The following is a 25,112-nucleotide window of genomic DNA, read 5'->3' as shown; positions in this document are numbered from 1 at the left end:
GAGATCCAAGCAAGATCAGGGCCCATTGTGCTAGGCACGGTAACGGGCACCTAGTGAGACAGGCTCTGCCCACAAGAGCTCACGCTCTAATAGATCAGACAGGATTCTCATCCCCACTTGTGACAGGCAGGACTAGGGTCCTCCCATACCCGTCCCAGGAAAGTACAGTAGAGCAGTCCTCCAAGCTGCACAGAGAGGCTGTGTGGGATATAGCCAGTCAGGAAGGCTGCAAGGGGCTAGCCATTCACATGGTTGCAAGCTAGTATAAAAGGAGCTGCAGTGCAGCCCAAACTCAGTTGCAGCTTACAGCCAGGGGAGTGCAGGTGGTGCTTCTGGCTGGCCAAAGGGAACTGCAGCACCACGGACAGCTCAGCGTGGGCAGGAACTAGGGGAAGTGAGAAAGAGCTGCTGGCTGGCTGTCGGGCCTGAACACAAAAGAGCCCTGAGGTAGGCTGAAGCTTTGGTGAAGGCTGGGGCTGCAGGGCAGTGGCCCTGGGAACTGAAAGTGGTTGTTAAAAGGACATGGTGGCATGTGGCTGCGATTCTTAGGGTCCCTGGGTGGGGACCTGGAGTAGTATGCAGGCCCAAGTCCCCCTCATAGGCCACTGGGCAAGTGACCTACAATTGTACAGTGATAAACCCCAGAAGGGGATCTGAACTGTTAAGAGGCCCAGCAGGGGCCAAAACAGACCAGAGCAGGAGAAGAGTCTCCATGGAGGAGGCCCTGCGAGCATGGCTCCCTATCAGGGCCAGGAGTGCTGAAAGACTTTGTTGCATTGCTACCCCAGAAGGGCTCTGAGTTGTATTCCATATACACAGTGAGACTTGGCTGGAGGGGTCACCACAGACTGACAGAGGTGCAGACACACTTGGCCAGAGGGTGCTCCTCAGAGGTGGGGTGCCATCCTGTTACATGCTGTACAGATGGGGAACTGAGGAACAGAACCCGGGGTCACAAAGAGAGTCAGTGGTAGAGCAGGGAATTGGACCCAGATCTCCTGCGTTCCAGCCTGGGGCTGTAACCACAAGGCTAGCCTCCCTCTCCTTCAGCTACCACCTCACATCATCTCAGTTGCTTTCCCTTCATACGTGGAGCCAGGCAACGCCCGGCTCCCTCTATGCTCTGTCCTGCAGGCATGCTGGTTGCCTTTGTTGTGGAGCACATGAGCCCCTGCCGGCATGCAGCACAATATAAATCCATGTATATATGACAAGTCCCACATGTGTGCTGGAAACATCTCATTTGGAGGGAACTGGGCTAGGGATATTGCAATATCAGCTGGTTAAGTACGCCCACAGAGAACTGAATAGATTAGGGATTTAGCCAGAGTCTCTCATAACTGGCAGTAACAGACTATATCTAACAGGTCTAGCTCCCTTCAACGCAGCCCTCACATGATCAATAACTCTGCTCTGGCAGCCGAGAGGAGAGACTGGAATGGAAACAATTCCAGCTCAGTTCAAAAGAGGTGGGAGTGAGAGAAAATGGATGGAGGCTGAATGCACAGCTGCTATTCCAAAGACCAAGGCAAGAAATTGAAATGAAACAAAATCAGCCTGGGAGTAAGGCACAGTGATGATGATGATGATTAACCACAGATAAAGCTTCCCAAGGGATGCTCTATCACTCTGCAGCTTTAGCATGAGACTCCATGGATGGCCTCCTATAGAATATGCACTAGTTCCACCACACGTTAAGGACCCGAAGTGGGGATCACTGGGTGATGCAGAAGGTTGGACAAGCTGATCACAATGATCCCTTCTGGCTTTCCAGTATATGAATCTACCCATCCCCTGCTGCTGAGGCATCCAAACTCATTTCACATGTGAGCCGAATTTGAACCAGCGAATCCATTGGTAAAAAGGCCAATCTGTACTGGAAGCAACCATTGACTTCCAGCTAGGTAGCCAGCACTGCCTGGGTGAGAAAGCCCCTTTGAATAGTGTTTTCTCCAGGGAATTGTCCTGCTGTCATAATACCCTATGTGATCTGCATGTAGCAGATGACGATTTGCAGGAAGCATTTACCACCCTTTGATCTAAACAGATTAAGCCGAAGGCTATCACAGGCATTTCCCCACACCGCAGCCTAGTGAATGCTTAGGGGGACATATCCCCAGTCTCAAAGGGTTGATGGGTGGCTGCATGTGAGAATGCTTACTACCAGCCTCAGCCAATGGTGCAACAAGTTTGTAGGTAGTGTGGCCAGGCTAAAAGTGCTATGTAGACTTGGCTGACAGCACAGTGATCCCATCTGGGAATTCTGCGGCTGAAACCTTTGCTCTGCTCTGCAGCTGTGTGTATCAGCTATTCCTGGTGGGCAGGGCCCTAGAAATGTTTCCAAGGTTAGATATACAGACTGGTACTCAGAGCTAAGAAAGAGATGCCAAAACTTCAGGCTTGGTCCACTGACACCTTACCTGAGGGCTGCATCTAATCTGCAGGAACATTTACTGAAGTTCAGAAATGAAAAATGCATGCACGCAGCTGGGCTCCTTGCTTCCCCCTTGCCTCTCTGGAGACAGACAGATGTGGACTGCTGGCTGATGGATTCCACCCATAGACAAACTAGTAAGCTGATCATAGTGTTCTCCTTGTGCACAGGGCTGGCTCCAGACATCAGCCCAGCAAGCAGGTGCCTGGGGTGGCCACGGGGAAGGGGCGGCATGTCTGGCTCTTTGGCGGCAAATTTGGCAGCGGGTCCCTCAATCCCTCTTGGAGCAAAGGACCTGCTGCCAAAGACTGAAGTGGCGCAGTGGGGCTCCTGCAAATCACAATTGCAGCTGCTTTTTTTTTTTTTTTTTTTTGCTGCTTGGGGCAGCAAAAACCCTGGAGCCGGCCCTGCTTGTGCAGTTCCCACCCTGCAGATGGTTTCAGAGAGCCTGAGCCAATGTCCACTGAAATCAATGAAAAGACTCCTGATGGTTTTGTATTAGTCCCAAAGAAAGGCACATGATTATGTGCCTTTGTGTGTGTATTATGGTAGCATGAGCTCAGGGCCCCAGTGTGCTATGCACTGTACACACATGGCAAGAGGGTGCCTGCACCTTAGATCTTGCAGTCTAAATAGACAAGGGGTGGGAGGGGAAATAGATGAAGTGTTTTGCCCAAGGGCACTCAGCAGCTCAATGGCACAGTCAGGAAATAGAACCCAGGTCTACCGACTAGACCACACTGCTTGCTAATTATATCAGTTAAAAATTAAAGTTATAAACAAACACAGGTAATCCCAGAGCCATTAGTTCTAATAGCAAGCCAGTATATATTAATACTATGTGTAATAGTAATAAATTAATCACAAAGGTCTGAACTATTTATAATTGCTATGGAACAGATCTGATACCACATGCAACATCCTGGGCCTGATTTTTCTCTGGTTTGTGCCATTGACTTCATTGTCTTGATTTACAGAGCTGTAGGTGAGAGGAGACTCAGTTCCCGGTATGCTAATATACTTACATGTAAATATAATTGTACGTGGAGACTGACTAAATAAAAAGGATTCGGAAGGCTGGGGCTTTGGCCTGTTAAAATCATTTTCCCCGACACTCTGCCCCTCCATGTCTAAGATACTGAACAATGGCCTATAGGACATGGTTGTTCTCTGGGCATACTTGAGCTAAGGGGTCTGAGGTTTAAAATGTCATTACCCTGTAAATACAGTGATATCTCTAACAGAAACAGAGCTATAAAATGAGTGCCTGACACTGCTCTGTTGAAACTACAGGCAAAACTCCCACTGACCCGTCTGGGTCTGCTTATGAATGTGAGAAGGGCACAAGCCAGCAGGGGCCCTCAGGAATACCCTTCACAGGTGTACATGGCCCTACCACCCAGGGCTGTCCAAGCAGTGTGAGGCTCCCAACTTTGCTGCTATCCCCAGACAGGGCTGTTGCAGGAACGGGGTGGAAGGGAAGGCCCGATCTGATGCTTTCCCACACAGTGTGGGAGTATGCTCAGCTATGCCACCTCCTGGAGGTGGGAATTCTGGGAATGGAGGGGGACAGGAAAGGAAATTAGAGTGTAAACAATGGAATTCGAACTCATAACCTCTCTTGGTACATAGCACCCTCCTTTACCCTTCCAGTACCTCTGGCAGAAAGGGATGTATTATCACTGTTTTACAAAGGAAGAACTGAAGTACTAAGTAACACCAAGTAACTTGCCCAAAGTCAAGCAGGCAGTCTATGGCTGAGCTAGGGATTGACTCCAGATCTCCTGGGTCCCAGCTCAGTGCACTATCTTCTAGATCAGAGGTCAGCAAACTTTCAGAAGTGGTGTGTAAAGTCTTCATTCACTCTAATTTAAGTTTTCGTGTGCCAGTAATACATTTTAACATTTTTAGAAGGTCTCTTTCTATAATATATAACTAAACTATTGTTGTATGTAAAGTAAATAAGGTTTTTAAAATGTTTAAGAAGCTTCATTTAAAATTAAATTAAAATGCAGAGCCCCCCGGACCGGTGGCCAGGACCCTGGCACTGTGAGTGCCACTGAAAATCAGCTCATGTGCCGCGTTTGGCACGCGTGCCATAGGTTGCCTACCCCTGCCCTAGATCATCCTTCCTACTCAGCCATTATCCTGTCAAAAGCCCTGCTAGCTCACAGGGGTTTATACCCAAGCTTTGCCAAGCATGCACCCCCCTCTCTGTATTGAGGGGCACGACCGGGGGAAGGAGGTTGGCAGCATGTGCTGGCATTGGGTAATTTGGTAAGTAACATCTCAACATCTGCAGCCTGCAAAATGTGCCATATGGTACGTGCCAAGCCCCGTTTAGCAGGACTCCCACGTCCCTGGCACCGTCTGCACTTGCTGCAAGCCCGGCATAGAGGCAATTTACCAGCCCACTGTTTTCCCAAACAATGGCCCTGTAAACAATGATTGGCCAATTTCATTCTAATCTTTGCAATTTTGCTCTAATTAAAATCAGCCTGTGGCTTTCAGCTGGTTTAATTAAGGGTGATTGAGAGAGATGGAGGGGAGGCTGGGGTGAGCAGCCAGCCGGAGTATCTGCCATCGCTCCAGTGATGGTGCCCCGGGTGGGTTTTTATTAGGTTAAATGGGCAGCACAACAGCCATATCGGAGACCAGACAAGCGCTTGGAGTTGCAGCTGTGAGAGTGCAAAGCCCTGAGCAGCCAAGCGTGCCTGCGCTCTTCACAATCGGCCTGGCCCAGGAATTACCACCACTGACAGCCTAGGGCTGCTCCTGCCCCAGAGGCTATTCTGGAGGGAGAATGGAGGCTCAGGTTTGGCACTTTTTGTTCATTTCGGTCACTTGTTCCTTCCCATCACCACCTTTGGGCTGTAGGCCCAGCTCCTCTGAGGGGCCCAGCTGAACAGTGAGTCAGTGAGAGGGGTGAAGTCTATGCAGGGGGGTGATGTGCTAGGGAGCGAGGAAGGGGAGGGTGGAAGAGGAAGATCACCCCTGGCCAGGAAGGTCTGTCCAGGGGCTGAAGGAAGAAGACCAAAGGGTCTGCGTATGTGGAGCTGCGAGAAAGAGCAGGGCCTGGTGTTTGGCATTAGGCCCCATATATCCCACTCTCCACTACTTCTGACTATGTCTGAGATCTGTCCTCTTCCAGCCACAGGCATGGGGCCCACGTCTTGGCAGAAGCCTTATGTCCCTTGCCCGGGGTGCGTGTCTCTCTGGAATCGCGTCCCTCTGCTTTGACCTGGGGGGAAAGAAACCTCTTGGCCCCATTTCCTCACCACAGACAAAGCCTCCTTTGCTCTGGCTGATGGGTCGGAGGAGCGGACGCTCCTGCCATCAGGGGCCGTGGGCTAGGCCTTGGCCTTTGTTGGATGGTTAGTGGTATGGACTGGGCACCTGTCAGAAAGGCTGAGTTTTGGCCTTGAGGTCTTGCTCCTATGTCAGCATGTGTGGGGGCTTAGGAGGGAGAGATGCTTTATTCTGACAAACCTGTTATACTCTATGGTCAGAGTCCTGGCCTCATGAGCAAAGCCCCCCCATTCCAGTGCTGGGCCCCCATACATCAACACCCCTCGGTCCTGTCCCACAGCAGGTCCCTGGCTCTTCCTGTGCCCACACACTGCCAAAGCACTGACACCCTGACCTGCCCCACCTCAGGCTGTGCCAACCCGAGCATTGCCTCACTCCCACAAGGCACCTCAGTCCTGACTTTTAGCAGTGCCTGCTCTTCCAGCTCCCCAATGTGACTTAATCAGCACTCCCTCCTATTCCAGTTTGGGGCCATGTGCTAGCTTAGCATGTGCCCCACAAGCCTCCCCCAACACTTGATTCACAGGGGACCAACAGCAAATCTGAACGCTGGGCTACACCTGGAAAACAACAGAGCGAATCCCCAGTGCCATGCAGGTCCTTCTCAGAGAGGCTCTTTAGATCCAAGTGCAGAAGGCTCTGTCAGGTGGAGGTGGATTAGCTTACCTTGAGTTTAGCTTTTGTGCTATCAAAACAAATCCAAAGGGTTGCTAGCTGATTACATGCCTCGGAGGAGCTGAGAGACAACGGCTGCCTTAATCCATGTGGGGTTCTTTCTTCCTGTCTCACCTTCGTCACCAGCATTTTCTCCAGAGACCTCTGGTCCACAGCAGCAGCATGGAGGCCAGGGTGGTGGTGGTGAAAATCAATCCCCTGAAGGCACCAGGATTCATAACAACAAGCTGATCACAGCACTGGCAGCAGCTGCTTTGTTTGTTGTCAAAAAGGGCCTTGTACTAGAATCTCTGCTTTTCTCTGCCTTTCAAAAACCACTTCTCTGGCTGTAAAGGTTTTGTACAGAAAAAACCCATAGAGTCTCTTAGAGACAATTAGGTGCATTCTGATGCTCATTAAAGTGAGAACCTGACAGCACTGATTAGAGGAAGGAGCAGTGTTAGGCAAGCAATGTGCAAGATTCCCACGCATGCAGCTCTGCCGAAGTGCTTCCCTCATGACCCCTGCTATCCCAGCCCTAAGTTTTCTGCTGGCTAGAAACATCAGATACATCTAATTGTGGGTGGGTGGATGGATGGGAGAAGGAAGAGAACAGTGAGCAAAAGGGGAAAAAAAAGCCCATCAATGCCTATCTGAACAGCCTCTCGAAGTTAGAGGCTAGGGTGTTATTAATCCGCAAAACCAACTGGTGTCATCACCCCCCTCTAACTGGAATTCTCACTGTTTCCAGTACATGCCTCCCCAGCTAGAGATAACCTTCAATTAATAGTTCCCCAGGCTGTTCTGTTCATTCATGGCTAGTGCAAGAGCTGGTTGAAAAAAGGGAAAGATTTTTTTCACGAGTGTTTTCAAAATTTTCTAAACAATTTTTCTTCTGACAGTTTCTAAAGGGTTTTCATTTCTTTGGAATATTTTGTGAAAATCTGTATTAAAAATTATTTTGGTTTCAAAATTTTTCACATTTTTCTCCAGTTTTTGGGAACTGGAGGTGGTTTGTTTTCTGTGTTTTGCCCTCTTTCTCTCTCTTTTCCATTTTGCCACTAAAAAGGGGGAAAGAAAAAGAGGGAAATAAAGGGGAAAATGAAAACTTGGACATGTTTGGATTTGGAGTTGTCCTGAAAAATGGATCACTTCAAAAAAAAGCCCCATGGCCTGTGATATTTACATGCATGTAAAATGCTACATATAATATAATACATTGTATTATACCTTGCCCACAACAATGGGGTCCTGGTCTGTGACTGTTGCAATATAAAGAATTATTACACCACAAAAACCTCCATTACAAGAACATTATTAAGGTTGCAAAGTCAAGTGTTCAAAAGTTAGGAAATACTAGAATTAAGGTGGCCTGTGTCACCTTAATTTGGCCCCCTTGTGCGTATACTGTATGGTATAGCCTTTTATTATGTGATCACATACTATTTTTCTCCCCTGGAGTCCTGTCTCCTTCAGTGCGCAGCGCTCACAAAAAAAAATTTGTTTTCTCTTCATTGTTCAATGGGTAGCCCCAGGCTTTATTTACTGCACACTATTCCAACCCTGTCTGAAGATAGAATTATTAATTTCCTCATGGGCTTCTCTGTGGTGCTTGTCACTACAGTATAGGAGTGCTTCATAAATATTAATTCATTGTCACAGTACCCATGAGATAAGGGAGCATTATCTCCATTTTCCAGATTAGGGGCACACAGAGATTAAAGTAAAAAATAACCACTAATTTTATAGATACCTCGGGCCCAGTTTTTTAGAGAACTTAGTATTATTTATAGTACATTATGTGTTTAAAGCGCACCACCTATTGGCAGCGGTGCACACTCAGTGCTTCTGCAAATCAGATAACAGGATCTCAATCTGGGCACCCAAGAAAATGAGGAATACACAATTAGTGGCCCTCTGTGAAAAGTTGGGTTTAGGTGACTTGCCCAGCATCTCACAGAATCTCTGTGACAGTGGAAGGGATGAAATCCGTTCTCCAGGGCAGCATCTGACTGCCTTAGCCATGAGACCATTCTTTCTCTTCTTGCAATCCCCTGTCTCCTTCACTACACTCATTCCCAATTCTGCAAAAAATGAGGAAAGGTCCTATAGGCAACAGCCTCCTTCACTACACAGCCTGACTAGTCTCCAGAGCAGATCCATGCCACATACCAAATGAGGCAAGGGTTTTGTGGAAAAAAATTGTATGTGATCCTGTAATTAACAATGGTATCATAATGCATATACACAAGGGTGCCAAATTAAGATTACACATCAAACTTAATTTTGGAATTTCCTAACTTTTGAGTCCTTGACTTTGTAACCTATGTTATTTTTAATGTGTGTGATTTCCTGGGCTTTTAAAAAAGCAAACTGAACAAACAGAAATTCTGTCACATGGCATCATATTGAAACCCCATATGATTCATTGCAGTCTGACATCATGCCTGCATAAAATAATGGAGCGGCTAATATGAGACTCAATTAATTAAGAACTAAAGAAGGGTAATATAATTAATGCCAATCAACACAGATTTGTGGAAAACAGATCCTGTCAAATGAATCTGGATATATTTTTTGATGGGATTACACATTCAGTTGATAATAGTGTTGATGCAATATACTTAGACTTCTGTAAGAAATTTGACTTGATACCACACAAAATTTTGATTACAAAACTAGAATGGGACCAAATAAATATGGCACAATTTGAATGGATTAAAAACTGGCTAACTGATAGATCTCAAATATAACATACATTGAATCACCATCGAGCGGGTGTGTTTCTAGTGAGGTCCTCTCGGGATCAGTTCTTGGCCCCAACATTTTTATTAATGACTTGGAAGAAAACATAAAATAATCACTGATAAAGTTTGCAGATGACCCAAAAATTGGGGGAGTGGTAAATAATGAAGAGGACGGGTCACTGACACAGAGTGTTCTGGATCACTTCATAAGCAGGGCAGAAGCAAACAATATGAGTTTTGACACAACTAAATGTAAATGTGTACATCTAGGAACAAAGAACATAGGCCATACTGATAGGTTGGGGCACTCGGCCCTGGGAAGCAGAGACTCTGAAAAAGATTTGGGGGTTATGGTGGATAATCAGCTGAACATGAGCTCCCAGTGCAAGGCTGTGGCGAAAAGGGCTAATGCAATCCTTAGATGCATAAACAGGAATCACAACTAGGAGTAGCAAGGTTATTTTACCCCTGTTTTTGGTCACTGCTGGAATCCTGTGTCCAGTTCTAGTGTCCACAAATCAAGAAGGATGTTGATTCATAGACTCTAGGATAGGAAGGGACCTCGAGAGGTCATCGAGTCCAGTCCCCTGCCCTCATGGCAGGACCAAATACCGTCTAGACCATCCCTGATAGACATTTATCTAACCTACTCTTAAATATCTCCAGAGATGGAGATTCCACAACCTCCCTAGGCAATTTATTCCAGTGTTTAACTACCCTGACAGTTAGGAACTTTTTCCTAATGTCCAACCTAAATCTCCCTTGCTGCAGTTTAAGCCCATTGCTTCTTGTTCTATCATTAGAGGCTAAGGTGAACAAGTTTTCTCCCTCCTCCTGATGACACCCTTTTAGATACCTGAAAACTGCTATCATGTCCCCTCTCAGTCTTCTCTTTTCCAAACTAAATAAACCCAATTCATAGACTCATAAACTTTAGGGTCAGAAGGGACCAATGTGATCATCCAGTCTGACCTCCTGCACAAAGCAGGCCACAGAACCCTACCCATCCACTTCTATAACAACCCCCTAACCTATGTCCGATTTATTGCAGTCTTCAAATTGTGGTTTGAAGACCTCAAGCTGCAGAGAATCCACCAGCAAGTGACACATGCCCCGCGCTGCAGAGGAAAGTGAAAAACCTCCAGGGCCTCTGCCAATCTGCCCTGGAGGAAAATTCCTTCCCGACCCCAAATATGGCGATCAGCTAAACCCTGAGCATGTGGGCAAGACTCACCAGCCAGTACTCAGGAAAGAATTCTCTGCAGTAACTCAGATCCCATCCCATCCAACATCCCATCACTGACCACTGGGCATACTTATCTGCTGATAATCAAAGATCAATTGCCAAAATTAAGCTATCCCATCATACCATCCGTTCCATAAACTTATCAAGCTTAGTCTTAAAGCCAGATATGTCTTTTGCCCCCACTACTCCCCTTGGAAGGCTGTTCCAGAACTTCACTCCTCTAATGGTTAGAAACCTTCATCTAATTTCAAGTCTAAACTTCCTAGTGTCCAGTTTATACCCATTTGTTCTTGTGTCCACATTGGTACTAAGCTTAAATAATTCCTCTCCCTCCCTAATATTAATCCCTCTGATATATTTATAAAGAGCAAGCATATCCCCCCTCAGCCTTCTTTTGGCTAGACTAAACAAGCCAAGCTCTTTGAGTCTCCTTTCAGCCTTCCTTCATAGGTCATGTTCTCAAGACCTTTAATCATTCTTGTTGCTCTTCTCTGGACCCTCTCCAATTTCTCCACATCTTTCTTGAAGTGCAGTGCCCAGAACTGGACACAATACTCCAGCTGAGGCCTAACCAGTGCAGAGTAGAGCAGAAGAATGACTTCTCGTGTCTTGTTTACAACACACCTGTTTAATCGGAAAGGATTCAGAGAAAAGCCATGAGAATGATTAGAGGACTGGAAAACATGCCTTACAGTGACAGACTCAAAGAGCTCCATCTATTTAGCTTAACAAAGAGAAGGTTAAAGGATGACTTAATCACAGTGTATAAGTACCAGCCTGGTGAACAAATATTGGCTAATGGGCTCTTCAGTTGTGCAGAGAAAGGAATAACAAGAAGCGGAAGCTAGACAAATTCAGACTGCAAATGTGTGTATTTTTAACAGTGAGGGTAATTAAGCATTGAAACAACTTCTGAGGGGTAATGGTGGATGCTCCATCACTGGAAATCTTTAGGTCTTTGGGTGTTTTGCTAAACGCTCTGCTCTCAGAATTGTTTTGGGGGAAGTTCTGTGGCCTGTGTTACACAGGAGGTCAGAATAGATGATCCAGTGTTCCTTTCTGGCCTTGGAATCTAGGAATCAGCAGGGTTGGAACCCTTCACTCCCGCACATAGATCTCTGCCACTGGAGCTGATGGGGGAACTGTAGTAGTAGTAGGTCGATAGCCTCTTTCTGGACCAGCACTACAAGGGGGGGGGGGGGGGATGGGACAACTTGCCAGTGGGTTTCACAGCTCTTTGCTGACAACGGAGGAATGACATGGCTCAGGAATCTCGGGTTCCCTTCCAGGCTCTGGAGGGGTGTGTGCTCTAGTGGGCACAGACTCTTCGGCATCTGTTTCCGCACCTCCCCAAGCTTGACCGTTCTACACCGTTCCCTCCAAACTGTTCCTGTCCCAGTCCTGTTTCTTCCCCACTCCTGGCTCCTAATTCTGGTTCAGTTTGCCCCACATTGCTAGTCCCAGTCTCCACTCTCAGGCCTCTCATCCCAGTCTCCGTGCCCAGCCAGTCTGAGTTCATCTCTCTCAACTCTTACTCCAATCTGTCTCTCTCCTCTGGCTTTAGCCTCCACTGAGCCCCTGCCAACCTGCCCACCTCCCCTGTCCCCAGTGGCTCCCTGACCCAGCCCGTCATCTGATCTCAGTTCTCCCTCACACCCACTGGTTCCCAGTCTCTCCTTCATTTCCTTCCTCAGCTGCAGTCTCTCCTGGCTCCTACTCCAGTTTCCTTGCCTACCCACTCCCAGTCTTCCTCCCCATCCCAACTAACAGTCACATTTTTCCTCCTCTCTAGTCCCAGTCTCTTCCCAAGGCTCCTGGTCCCAATCTACTCCCTCAGGTCAGCCTCTTGTCCCCTCTGTGTTTGAACCAGGCAGCTTCCTCTGCTGTGGGGCTAGGCTGAGCAGAGAGGTCATGGAGAGCACAGGAGAGCCCAGATCCCTGCTCTCGGTTCCAATGGCCATTCTGACCAGCCCCAGCCTGTGACAGCCCGGAGCTGCAGTTGCAGCAAAGGTCCTGCTCGGCCCCAGGTTGGAGAATGCTCAGTCTGGATGATATCTTCAGGGAATTTACCTTTGAAGCATTAGCCAGTCTCTACACAGTACCTCTAGGGAGGTGGGGATAGATTAGATTGGTCTCCCTGGATTCTGTGCTAGCTCCTACTGTGAGGGTTGCCCGGGGTTAGTGACGCTGACGCCTGCTGGTTCAGAATTGAACGGAGACCTGCTGGAGTCCTTTCCCATAGGCCACCACATCGATCCTGGGGTTATGAATTTGGGTCGTCACTTACCACAGCCTGCCTGAGGGCCGGGGCAAGAGGAGCCAGTTCCATCATCCCCAAGCCCATGTGCTTCCCAACACTCCTGTCCATTTACTCCAGATGTCTGGGGTGGGCCATGGCTGAACCAGGAAGGAAAATAGGTCCTTAGAAGAGCTATTTAAGGGTGAAATTCATGACCCCCTATGCAGGAGACCAGCACAAAGCCTAGGTACCACTGAAGCCTGAGGACTTAAGAAGGGCTAAAAGTGACATACAGGCCATGTCCGTTTCACCCCGGTGTGAGGAAGTCAGGGATTCCCTCTGCCAGTGGGGAATCCAGCTGAGCTTCCACCAGGTGACCGAACAGGTGCACAAAACACCACCCAGATTTCACTTCCCCAACAGTTTCCCAGTGAGCAATGTCCTCTCCAATAGCCACCCAGCCCTGTGTCCCCTGCCCTCTGTACACTGGTGCTAACAAGCAGCTCCTTTCCCCACTTCTGTCACCCAAACGCCTCTGGCACTGCAGTGACAGCCATGGCAGATTAAAGCAGAGTATTCCCGATGTCGAGAGCAAGATGTTGATTGCCTTCAAACAGTCATCTTTTCTTTTCTTTTTTTTTCTTTTCTTCCCCCTATCCCTGCCCCCAGCAGATCCTCTCTTTGTGCCTCACAGACAATCATGGTTTTGGCAATCCATCTCCTCTCCAGAACCTGCTCTTCTGAAAGGGTGTAGAAATTAACCCTTTCTGTGCGGCAGCAGAGTGAAGATACCTTGTCTCTTCTTTCTCTCCTGCAGGAATCCTGTGAGACGCTTGGGTTTCACTTGGACAGAATGGGGCAGCCTTTTCCTAATGGCTGACCCAAGGCTAGACTGGAGCAAGGAGCCACCTTTCCCCTGCCTTGCATCCAGCATGCAAGGGTGAGGAAGAATTACAGCCCCTGTGCTCAGGACAGTGGAAGGAGTGCTCCCTCCTACCACCCCCCAGGGACATGGAAGGTGAAAGCCAGGGCTTCTTTCCCCTCTTCACCGGTCACTGGAGCTGGCTGGGCAGATGTGGCGGTGGGGGTGGAAGGAGGAGTATGCTAAACCATTCTAAGAGATGGTACTGGGAGGGTGCATGTGTAACCCATGGAGCGAATGGGGCTCTATGTCACCCTCTATTGGCGGCTCCACATCAGCGGTTAATGGACCTACTATAGTCTCGCATGCTCTTAGCTTTGTAAGTCCCAGGCTCAGACCCCAAGTTGGGGGAAGGGCTATACTTTCCCAAGCCAAATCTCTGCCTGAGGTAATACAGCTCCAGTTGATAATACAGTTGAAGTTGCCCCTCAACGCAGGTCATTGTGCCAAGCACTCACCCTAGCCCATCACTGCGAGAACGACACGCTAACAGCCTTGCCCTGCTGCGCACAAGGATGTTGAAAGGTTGCGTTCTGGGAGCTGGCCAAGCACTCAGGGATGCTCAGATGGCCAGGCTAGAGACATGAAAAGTGGTGTTATTGGAGCTATAACTGTTATTGCTGCCTATAAAATGATCCAGCCCTTTATCAAAGCCGATTACACTGCCTGACTCGCTCCTGCAAGACTCAGCGCCACAGGCTTCCCTTTGCCATAAGCGCCGTGAAGAACCTGTCCCCTGTTTGCTCTACATATGCAATCAGGGTGGCCTATAAATAGCATGTCTTTCCAAGTGCTCTCTGAAGTTGCAGTAAGGTCTGACAGCATCGCAGGGTTATTTGCCTGCCTGGTTTTTTTTCTTTCTTAATCACATTTAGTTTTGGTTCAACCCGCTTGTGCACTGAGCTGCCTGCTCTGGATTCCGAGGCCTGGCTCGCTACTGCATCCATCAGAATTCATCTTGCTCCTGCCCTGGGATCGGCTCTGTGCCAGCTGGTGAGGCGAATGACACTGAAGCCTCACTGATTTGCACTTGCTGGCTCAGATTATGCTGAGTACAGTGGAGAGGGGGAGGAGGAGAGCTTTTGGGAACCAGTTGTGGCCAGTTACAGCTTCCTGAATCTCTGCCCCTGGACTCAGAACAGTTTAGAGCAGCATCAAATTGCACCAGCTGGCTATGGCCCCATAGGGACCACATGGCAGCTGGAAACTGCCAAAGGACTAGGCACATTGGTCACTCCACTTGCTGCTTCCTTCCATCTTTACACTGACATGCCCTCTACACTACTCGGGATATCCCCAAGAAAGCATGGAGGGTGCTTTCTGCTCCCTTGGCATCCCCTGAGCAGCACCCAAAGACAGAAGATTGGAGAATCTAGCCTGTTAGCGTTATTTATTTCTAGTAGAAGTGAGGCTAGAGGCTGCTACTGAGATTAGAGCCTCACCATGCCCAGCCCATAGTGTGAGCCAGTCACCATCCTGAGGAGCATCACGTCTGAACAGCCAGGCTTAAAAGCTCATGTCTGAATGGGACAGGCTTTGCCAGAGTTAGTGACTCCATGAGTAAATGAACAAAGACAATACCTAAAAACCCACCCTGGGATCTAGCATCCCCAACCAGGCTTTGTTCAGTTATTTAGACAAAAGGGGTTCAATTATGTATGACAATATTTCCTTGTTAACTAGCTCCACCTCTCAGCTGGCTGAAGCCCCAGGGTACTCAGTGGAGTAATGCAGGGAGGTTAGCAAGGGTCAGGTGTATTTGCTTTGGAAACTCCTTGGGCCTAATCCAGCCCTGGCTTTAATGAATTTGATCCTTCTATTTAAACTGCAAACCCAGGGCCACACACCACTTGCAGATAGATGTGTGAGTGTCATTGAAAAGGGCAGAGTTTGGCTCTAGCGTTATCCTCAGTGGTAATGTACAAATGCGCATCAATGCAGCAGAGTTGGGACGGTGGCTCCTGAGGATCTGCCAGGATCTATTTGCAGTCACCCAATTCACGGGAGGGCGATGGGGGAAGATTCACCCCATGGGGGCTTATATGGGAATTAAGAGGTAAACAGCACTCCTATCTGAGCAGATCTGTTCTATTCCACTAGAGGGAAGCAATGTACACACGTGTGCATACACGAGCTAGCTCATCATATTTGCCTGCCCCATTCTGTCTCTCTTTTCTCCCCTGCTCTCCCAGCATGTTCGCCTTGCCCCTGTAGACAGACAGCCTGCTAGGGAAGGAACGCCAGCTCCCTCTCTCACCTGTAGATCCTGTACCTGGTGGTGAAACCCTGCCGGTAGCGCTCAGCGAAGTCAGTGTATTCCTGAGCTCGGTGAAATGGTCCCCGGTCAGTGAGCAGCCAGTCCAGCGGCACCTGGTCCGGGGAGGAGGAGGCGGCATGCTGATCAGGCTCTGGGCTGGCAGCAGCGGCGGCTACCAACCCCCAGCAGCACAGACTCAGGACCAATAGCGCCAATGCCCATGGGACCATCAGCCGGAGCCCTTCAAACTGCTGCCACCTCATGCTTCTCCCGCGCAGTTGGCTTCTTCATTCTCTCGCCACTCTCTCCCCCTCGGCACTCCTCAGGACCTCCGGCACTGCAACGGCACGAGGGGAAGGGTGTTAGTGAGACAGACTGACAGGCAGAGAACCCACTGGTAGCCTACATGCTGTTATGCTGGGTACTGGGGAGAAACACATGGCAGGCACATAGCTAGGTCTGAAACATGTCCATGGCTTGCTGTTCTACCCCAGGGGCTCTCAAACTGGAGGTTATTACATGGGGGGTGGCGAGTTGTTAACCTCCACCCCAAACCCCGCTTTGCCTCCAGCATTTATAATGGTGTTAAATATATTTAAAAGTGTTTTTAATGTATAAGGGAGGGTCGCACTCAGAGCTTGCTATGTGAAAGGGGTCACTCGTACGAAAGTTTGAGAACCACTGTTCTACCCTGAGTTTGGTACTTGTCAGTGTGTTTTGTGTTCATTGCTCTGGCCGCCCTGTAGGGAGCGACAGCGCGAAGGAGGGAGCGCCATGCAGCAAACTTGGCAGGGCGGCCCACATCCTTCCCTCCCCGTCGACCGGAGCAGCACGGAGCCCTCCTGGCAGGCAGCGCGGCGGTTGAGGCCTTGGGACCCTTCTCTCTCTCCCCCCCTGCTCCCTCCCTCTCCTTTCCATTAGACTGGGCGCGCACTCTGCAGCACAGGGAGTCCCCCTGCACCCTGGCTCCGGCCACCCTGTAGGGTTTTTTTGTTTTGTTTTTTCCCCTGCTTTGCCGGCCACGCCATTGTTTCTCTCCCCGACCTTTTGCCGCTCCATGTCCCCCCCCCGCTTTGCCGCTCCAGCCACACCATTTTTGTTTTGTTCCCCCTCCCCTGCTTTGCCGCTCCAGCCGTGCCGTGTTCTCCCCGCCCGCTTTGCTGCTCCAGCCATGCTGTTTTGTCCTCTCTCCTTTGCCGCTCCGGCCACACCGCAGGTTTTTTTTCCCCCCTGCTTTGCCGCTCCGGCGGGGCTCCCCTGCCTTTTTTTTTTGCTCGGGGCGGCAAAAAAGCCAGAGCTGACCCTGATGGTGACCTTCCGAGACAGGCTTGGCCCAAAGGAAGCTCCTTGTCCATCTTGCCACAAGACATTTTTGCAACGTGCCACTATGGATGTGACCTCTTGGGCAGCTCCAGTGGACATTTCAATGGGCTTCCATGGATTTAGGAGCCGAGACCTAGTGTCTCATCTCAGGGTGTGCATCCAACCCCAAGGAGTCATAGCTACTTGCTTGGGGACCAGTTCCCTTTAGCATCACTATATCCCAAATCACGCTCGGCTGCTACTTTGCTCCTTAATTCTGTGGCACCTTTCCTGACCCTCCCTCCTTTGCTGCTTGGACGCTCCTCCCCTCTGACTGGACCTGCCGTGCACACAGAGGAGTGGACTCGTGCTCTGGACGAGGTGCACAGTCCCGAAAGCCGCTATCTAGTATGTGCTCACTCTGCACAAACCTACTGCGCACAGCTTATACCTTTGGTCCAGGGTTCTGATTCTTGAGGAAATGAAACGCTCAGTAACAGCGAGGGGAACAATTTGTCAGCATCGCAGCCCTGACTGCCAAATCAACTAGACAAATAAAAAAAAACCCAGACAGCCAGAAAACCAAACAAACCAATAAACTGTTGAAGAAACATGTATCACTTCCAATCAAGGCCAGAGCTCTGCAAAACAGCGCTTCCATTTAGGCACCAAAGTGGTTAGAAAATTGGGCCAGGAGCATCCCTCTGGGAGCGGCTGGGTGGCAAGTGCTTTGTAAAGGTCTGTAGTGAGGCGGTGTGGCTCCCCGCTACCCCGGAGGGTGCCGAGCCCATCCGGAGGCTGGAGTGGGTGGAGCTAGTAGCTCTGAGCCCGCCCCTTAGCGGGTCAAGCAGCGACCCAGAAGCTCGCCCTCTGAGCTCAGTAAGCCCCCAGCTGCAGGAGAGAGCAGAAGTCTCCAGTCTAGCCTGCAACTGGGAAACCCCCATGGCCCAGGGCTGGCCGGACCTGCTCTGCACCCGCTACCCCGAGGAACCCATGGTGCAGGACCCCCCAGAGGACAACACCTGGACCCAAGTATTACCCGAGGGGGAGTCTGGCAGTGACCCGGGGGCAGCTGACCCTAGTTTGGTTGCAGCACTGCCAGAGCCCATGTCAGTGTGTTGCGGCCAGAATCCCCACTGACTCAGCAGCAGGTCTTTGGCTGCTGCTAGGGCCCTGGGCTGGGATGCAGTGGAGTGGGAGGGCCTGCGTCCCACCCTGCCACCCAACTCGTGGGTAGCTGTCTCCTCCTCTCCCAGGCCTTTTGCCCCGCCCTGACCCAGGGCCTGGGCTTCCTATTGCTTGTACTGTTGCTGCTCAGCCCTGCCTGAGGGCCTGAGCGCCGGGTTCATTGTTGCCCTGCCCTGACCGACGGCCTGGGCTTACGGTGCATATTTCAGTTACCACAAGGGCTGCTGGGGGAGACCCCGTGGACAGACTAATTCCCCCAATTGTCAACTGTGGTTAGTGAGCTGGTGTGGATCCCTGCTGCCCCAGAGAGGGTTGAGCCCTGGCTAACCCTTGAACAAGGTCACTCCCACGGGAGGGTGCTGAGCACTTGACAATTTGGTCCTGAGCATCTTCTTTTCCTGGGGATGGTACCCGATGTCCAGTCCAGGCAAGCAAAGAAATCCTCCTTCACAATCATTTCCTAAGTGCATTAGCATATAGAGAAGGGCGGATAAGATGGGATTGAGGGGCCCCTTTATTGGTCTAACAGGGCAGCCTGTCCCTTTAAGTGTCAGCTGGCTCTGTCCAATTAGCCCCCTCTGTGCCATAATTAGCTGCCTCTCCTCCTGAGGAGGTGGGACTAATGGGGTGGGTGTGAGTATGGCAAATAGCTGGGCTTTGTAAAAAGGCTTGAGAGGCACAGTTTGGGGAGCAAGCTGTGGTAGTGGCTGCAGAAAGCAGGCACCTCTGATAGTGTGTGGCACCCACAGAGTGCAGCGTAGGTCTCTGAGATAGGGCCTGCAGGGAGGTCCGTGAGAGATGAATGGGGAGGGAAGGCAGTGGGGGAAAGCTGCTAGGAGAGAAAGAGCCTCTGGGGAGAAAGTGCCCTGCTAAAGGAGCAAGAACTCTGCAGGCCTGTGGGAATAGGGGCAAAGAGAAGGGAACTCCAATGATTGATAGACTGTGAGAGAGACTCCAAAGGAAGCATCCTGGGATCCAAATCTCTTTAAAAAAAGCCTAGAAGGGGCAGAGAACTAAGACCACAAGGTGGGTGGAAGAACAAGACTTCTGTTATCCTGGAAGGGGCCTGAACTTGAAAGGTGACCAGGCTGGAAGGCTGGTCCCCAGAAGATCCAGCCTGTTGCAGAACCAGCTTGGCTGACAACGGGGTGGTGCTGGAGTAGAAGAATCTCTGCAGGGCTGTGTCCTGACTAGAGGGGGTGCTCTGGTGGCAAATACCCCCTATTGTAGTCTGCGACTAGTGGCAGCCTTTATTTACACTGTATTGGTTCTACCAACAAGGGATCTGATACTGGAGCAGCCTTAGTGAGAGACCAGAGTATCCCACCCATCTGGTGGCTGGCTGGGTCAGCATTGTGCTCATAACCAGAGCTGACCTCAAAGCAAGACCCTCATGGCCCCTTGGCAGGGAGTGAACCTATAGGGGGTTGTCCTGTGGTGGATTCAGGAGGAGGTGTCATGAGCCTGTCTTCTAACCTGGTAACAGACATTCCAAGTGGGATTTGAGTGCCCCCCTCCCCCCAGTGGATGCTAGGTAGGAGCTTTGCTTTGTGAGTCAGTGTTTCCTGCTTGTTCAGTGGGGGCGGGTTGACTGAAGATGGTGAGTTACAAGGTTCAGGGCCTGCTGCTCAGCAGAATCTGACTGTGGATAGAACATTTTCTTCCTTATTAGGGGTTTTTCTCAGATGGCGAGAACTAAAAATATCTACAGAACAAAGATGAGTTCAAAGTCAGCACCAACACTTTTGACTCGGGCTCTCTTTTTAGCTGAAATAAATGCAGGGGTGTAAAAGTACATACCTGTAGGCACTTGCTGGCATGTAGCTGGGCCATTAAGGAGGCATTTGCTGGCCATTGCTGTGACAACAGCAACTTCATAGACCTCTGGCACAGGGACAGGCATGAAGTGGCTTCCAGGGGGAGAGGTTCTAGCTATGGAACAATCTTCCAGAGGAACCTAGACTCTGACTGTCTTTAGGAAATACTGCAAGGATGTCATCTCTGAGAAGGCCTTTCCACCATAAGTGATGCTCCCAGTTCAAACACTTCTGAATCCAGTCCCCCTTAAAAAAAAAAAAACAAAAAAAACCCCTAAGCCAAGCAGAGTTCTGACCCAGTAAAGCGAGAACTGCCAGAGACTCCATGAAGTCTGCTAGGGACTTTGCTATTGATTTTGCGTGGAAGCTGCTGAGATAGGGTTTTCAAGGCAATTCCTGCTTGCTATGGCTCATCCCCAGGGTCTTTTTATGGTGCTAGGAGATTTTGACCAACTGAGCTCAAAACAACAAGCCCCCATCTGCATGGCTGCTTCATGTCTGTCTTTGGGCTTTTCCAGCAGGTGAAGTCAATCTAACTGGTGGATGAACTCAAACTGTAGACGCAACAAACACACAGGAGAGGAGCAAACTATCAAGTAACCTGGACAGATTAGTGGCTAGGGCAAAGGGCTAGGAATCGGGAGACTTGGTTTTGATCCCTGGTTCTGCCCCTGCACCAGTGTGACCTTAGCCAAACCCTTTCCCTTCTCTCTACCTCTGCTTCCCCCACTTATTATGACTAACAATACTTCCCTTCCCCTGGAGATGTATGCATGACCCATCTATGCAAGAGCTATTCTTATGGGGGTAGCAGGAGACAAAGGGATTTTGGGGACCAATAGAGCAGTGTCTGACCCCCTGAAAAAGGAAATAAATAGAACAGATATAGACTGGAGCCATCAGATTCAAGGGAGTTTATTTACAACCTGCCTCCTTAATACCGTCCTAATGTTTTTTTCCTGTCTCTGAGCATGTGGGATTGGGGTTGGAGGCTGGGAGGGGGAAGCATCCCTGGCGAAGAGGGGGGAAGCTCGCACTCTCTCTCGCTCTCTCTCTCAAGAAGTGGCCCACACCATATAAGGGCTTTTGATCTACTGTTCTAGCAAAATATGTTCCCCATCAAAACCATCTGGGCAATATGATATTAAGAATTATTTCCATATGTTTAGCAAACTTTCTTGTGAGTCATGAGCAACATTTACAGCAGGCAGATGCTCGAGCTCACCCAGCTCTGCCAGTGCCTCTCACTCCTGATCTGAAACCCCACTGATATGCCAGTCCTCGGCCCCCATGCAGCTCTAATAATATGTCTCCATTATTACCTGCAGCAGCCCTGCCATTCCAGTGCCAGGCCCTCTCGCAGCACTGCTAATGCATGTCAATCCAGACCGGCAGCATCCCCTTGCGATGCGTCCTGGGCTTCCATGCAGCTCTGCTAATGCATGTCAATTGTAGCTTTCAACACCCCCTGCTAATCCAATTCAGGGGCCCCACATAGCTCTTCTCATGAATCTCAATCATGCCTTCAACACTGCCTGTTGTTCTATCCTCCCCCTCAGTTCTCTGTCTTCACACTTCATTTCTACCTTGCAGCACCCCAGCTCTCCCGGTACAAGGCCGCTCACAGCTCGGCCAGTGCTCGCCAACCCTGACTTCTGTTCCAGCCTTAGGCCTCGCCTGAGGAGGGGTGGGGTAAAGAGTCGACATCTGAACACTGCATAGCCAAAGAGAGATTTCCAGGGCTTTGTCACCGCAGGTCTCACTTTCACAAAATACCTAGGCTTCCCCTGGTGCAAGCGCAGGACTAAAGGGGGCAGCTGGAGGGAGGTGTGGAGGGTGTGACTGTCACCCTTCACACACAGTGATGGCTGTTGTCTGACAACCCACTGCATATTGTTAAAGGTGGAGAGAGGCTGAATCTCTGGCCTCCCACCAGCTTCTCTGGTATTTTCAGCTGCCCATCCAGGGGATTACTTCACTAATGCCACCTCCTGCCCCGGGGCTACGTGCTAGCAGCTGACCTGCCCTTTCTCTACTCCAGCCACCTGGGGCCTGGGCCAACGCCCACTGAAATCAATGGAAAGACTCCATCTGATGTCAAGGGGCTCCGTGTTCACTACCCCTTGCTCCTTCTTCCTCTCTGCAGGCCTGATCCTGAGACGTGCACCCTCAGCGCCCACTGACTTCAGTGGGATGTCCCAGGCGCAGAACACCTTTCCGGATCAGGGCCCTCTCTGGGGAGCAGGCATTGAGGGCGGAGATTGCCCTGGTCAAGTTGGCTCAGGGCTGTTCCCGACCATCACTGTGATGCCCAAACCTCAGAAGCGGGGACTGGAACTGGGATTCCCCAGAGCTGGGGCACAAGGGCAGGGAGGTCCAAGGAGGAGGGAAAGTCAGAAGGTGGAGGGAAACCGACCCTGGGAATCTTCAGGGCAGTTAAAGATCTTGGAGCACCTCATAGGAGAGAGAAGCAGTGGCCTTTGGAGGAGGAAAGGAGGGTGGGGCTCAGGGTCTCCAAAGGAGGAGAAAGATCAAAGGTGTAAAGAGGCTGGTGCCTCCTGGACATGCTGCACGGCAGAAGGGGGAGCTGTCAGGAGAGATGGCTCTTCCTCTTAGACGTGGCTGATTTTCAGTGAATCCCAGCACTTTCTGATTCTCTCTTTCCAACCTTGAAACAGTTTCTTTCCCAGTGAGGGGTTGCGGGGGGAGGTGTGTTGTTCCTCCCCCCTGCAGCCCTGCAGGCCCAGTGGAGCTATCAGACATGGAGCCAGATTCTATTCTTGCTCATGTATTGTCGGTCCAATTGTTCACTACATTCCAGTGGCAGTATTTTCCTCACAGGGGGCGATGCATGAGCCAGAAAGAAGCTGGCTTTGTTTAGGGCTGGAGTGTGAACCCCTTCATTGCTGGCAAGCCATTACTGCCAATCACAAGTGCCAAATCAGCATCAGTCAGGCCCAGAAGGCTCATGAGTCTGGCTTAAAAATCAGGAGAATGAAAAAAATCATCCAGTGGGAGGTTCTTTCTTTGCACCTTTGGGGTGCGCTCTGGCCATGTTGTCAAGCTTTTCTCCTCAACCAGCAAGGCTGGGAACTTATTATTGAAAGAGGAGCTGCAATTCCCCCATAATCACCTGAGTTCAGGAACTGGGCCTTCCATTACACAGGTACAGCACCTTGGAGTCAACGCTCATCAGTGTAAGGGGTTCACGATTGGCCATTATGGGTCCTGGGCAGAGGTTGAGCAGTTATCTCGCATACAAATCCCTTTTCCTTGACAATTGAGCAGATCTGGTTATGGAGTCGCAGGAAGACAATAAACGGCTGGTTGGTTGGTGGGGGTTTTTAGAGTCCCCTTTTGGAGCAGGGCCAAATTTGAAAAGACTGTGGCTTGGGTCATCCCTGAAATAGGTTGGATGTGCGCTAGTGAGTGAGAAACTGCTGGAGACGCTGGCCTCGTGGATCAAGTATCTGTCTCGTATTTGAAAGGTTCTGAGCCCTGGAGCATTTTGCAAGCTGTAGCTAGGAGTAATCTACCCCAGGCTTTACCATAGTACCAAGTGCCAGAATGAAATTAACTAAGGCCCTTTTTTGGCTGAACATCAGGAAGCTTTCCTAACAGAGAGATCTACTGGGCTGTACATAGCCTCCCAAAAGAATTGCTGGTGATTTCCAACTGGCCGGGTCAAAGCACTGGAGAAAGGATTGTATTGAGAAATCCTGCATTGGCTCCCGAGGATCAGACCAAGGAGCGAATACGTCAGGTGCATCTCTTATTTCTGTGGTTCTAGGGACTGACTGCCTCTCTGCAGAAATAGGAAGTGGCTGTGAAGCCCTGACTCCAAAATGCTGTAGAGCTAGAACTGGATGTGTGGCACCAACTCACCTGCTCCAATTCAGTCACTCAACCCCCTTGCGCTGCTGTCCTCGGTGAAAGTCGCCTGGGGCCGCTGCTCTTCAGAATGCCCAGGGGCCCATGGCAGACCTCTTGCCCTAATGCCATCCAGTCGCTGCACCCAGAGAGTGCTGCCAGGGGCAGGCTCCCTCCAGGGTCCATGCTTCACCCTGCTGTTTTGCTGTCGGTTCTGCATGCGCAAGCAGGGAGCGGTTTTCCCCTCCTCTGGGCCCAGGGCTGAGCTCCCCTGGCACTGCTGATGCAGCTGAATGGAAAATGTAACAATTCACTACAGTGATCATCTCTCCCCTGGGGCCCAGCAGCAGGGAAGAGGAGGAAGTAAACATACAAGAGACCATATATGGCACTTGCAAGAGTTTGTGGCTACTCCAAATCCCAGCTCTGCCTGGTGGCTTTTAATCTTTAACCTTTTCAAAGGGAACAGGCAGATCCCCCTAAATGGAATCAGTAGGAGTCAGGGACCTAAATACTTTTGAGAATCTGGGCCTGAGAGACTGGGGGCTCGTTCCTGTGAGGTGCTGACTTCAGTGGAGACTGAGGGTGCTCTGTCAGCAGGATGGAGCCCTTGCTGAGTAAGGAGTGAGCTGGGACCAGAGCTGTACATGTGACCACTCTCCAGGGCAGGGGGGAGTTTCTGTCTCTCTGACACTCTCTGTTTTCCTGGACTTAGCTGCAAATCCTCTCTTGTCCCTTGTGTCTGGCTTCATTTCTTCCTCCCTGGCCGTGACCTCAGAAAGCAGGTGCTTGGGGCGGCCAAGGGGAAGGGGTAGCATGTTGAGCTCTTCGGTGGTGGGTCCCTCTCAGAAGGAAGGACCTGCCGCTGAATTGCCGCCAAAGAAGAAAGCGGCGTGATGGAGCTGCTGCCGATCGCGGCTCGTTTTTTTTCCTTTGCCACTTGGGGCGGCAAAAACCCTGGAACCAGCCCTGCCTGCTGGCCCTGAACTCTGGCAATGTGGTGGGGTGTGTTTCACAGAGTCACCCCTTGTTGCAGAAGGGGATGCAGAACAACTATCAGCTTCCTTGAGCTGAGCAGAGCCCAGGCGATCTGGAGGCTGCTAGACTCCCACAAGGTTTTGGGCTCT

General features: G+C 50.3%; 1 protein-coding gene across 1 annotated transcript in view; it reads right to left on the bottom strand.

Moving 5' to 3' along the window:
- Positions 1 to 25,112, bottom strand: part of BRINP2 (BMP/retinoic acid inducible neural specific 2) — a 57,341-nt gene that overhangs the window by 14,074 nt on the left and 18,155 nt on the right. Inside the window, exon 2 of the mRNA XM_050963142.1 lies at positions 15,809 to 16,145. Coding sequence (XP_050819099.1) covers positions 15,809 to 16,071 — 263 coding nt within the window. The 5' untranslated portion in view covers positions 16,072 to 16,145. The remainder of the gene's footprint in view (positions 1 to 15,808; positions 16,146 to 25,112) is intronic.

The sequence above is a fragment of the Gopherus flavomarginatus genome, chromosome 7 (genome assembly GCF_025201925.1).
Source record: "Gopherus flavomarginatus isolate rGopFla2 chromosome 7, rGopFla2.mat.asm, whole genome shotgun sequence".
Taxonomy (NCBI): domain Eukaryota; kingdom Metazoa; phylum Chordata; order Testudines; family Testudinidae; genus Gopherus; species Gopherus flavomarginatus.
The sequence above is the reverse complement of the archived record's forward strand: the minus strand, read 5'-3'. Positions and strand labels throughout refer to the sequence as shown.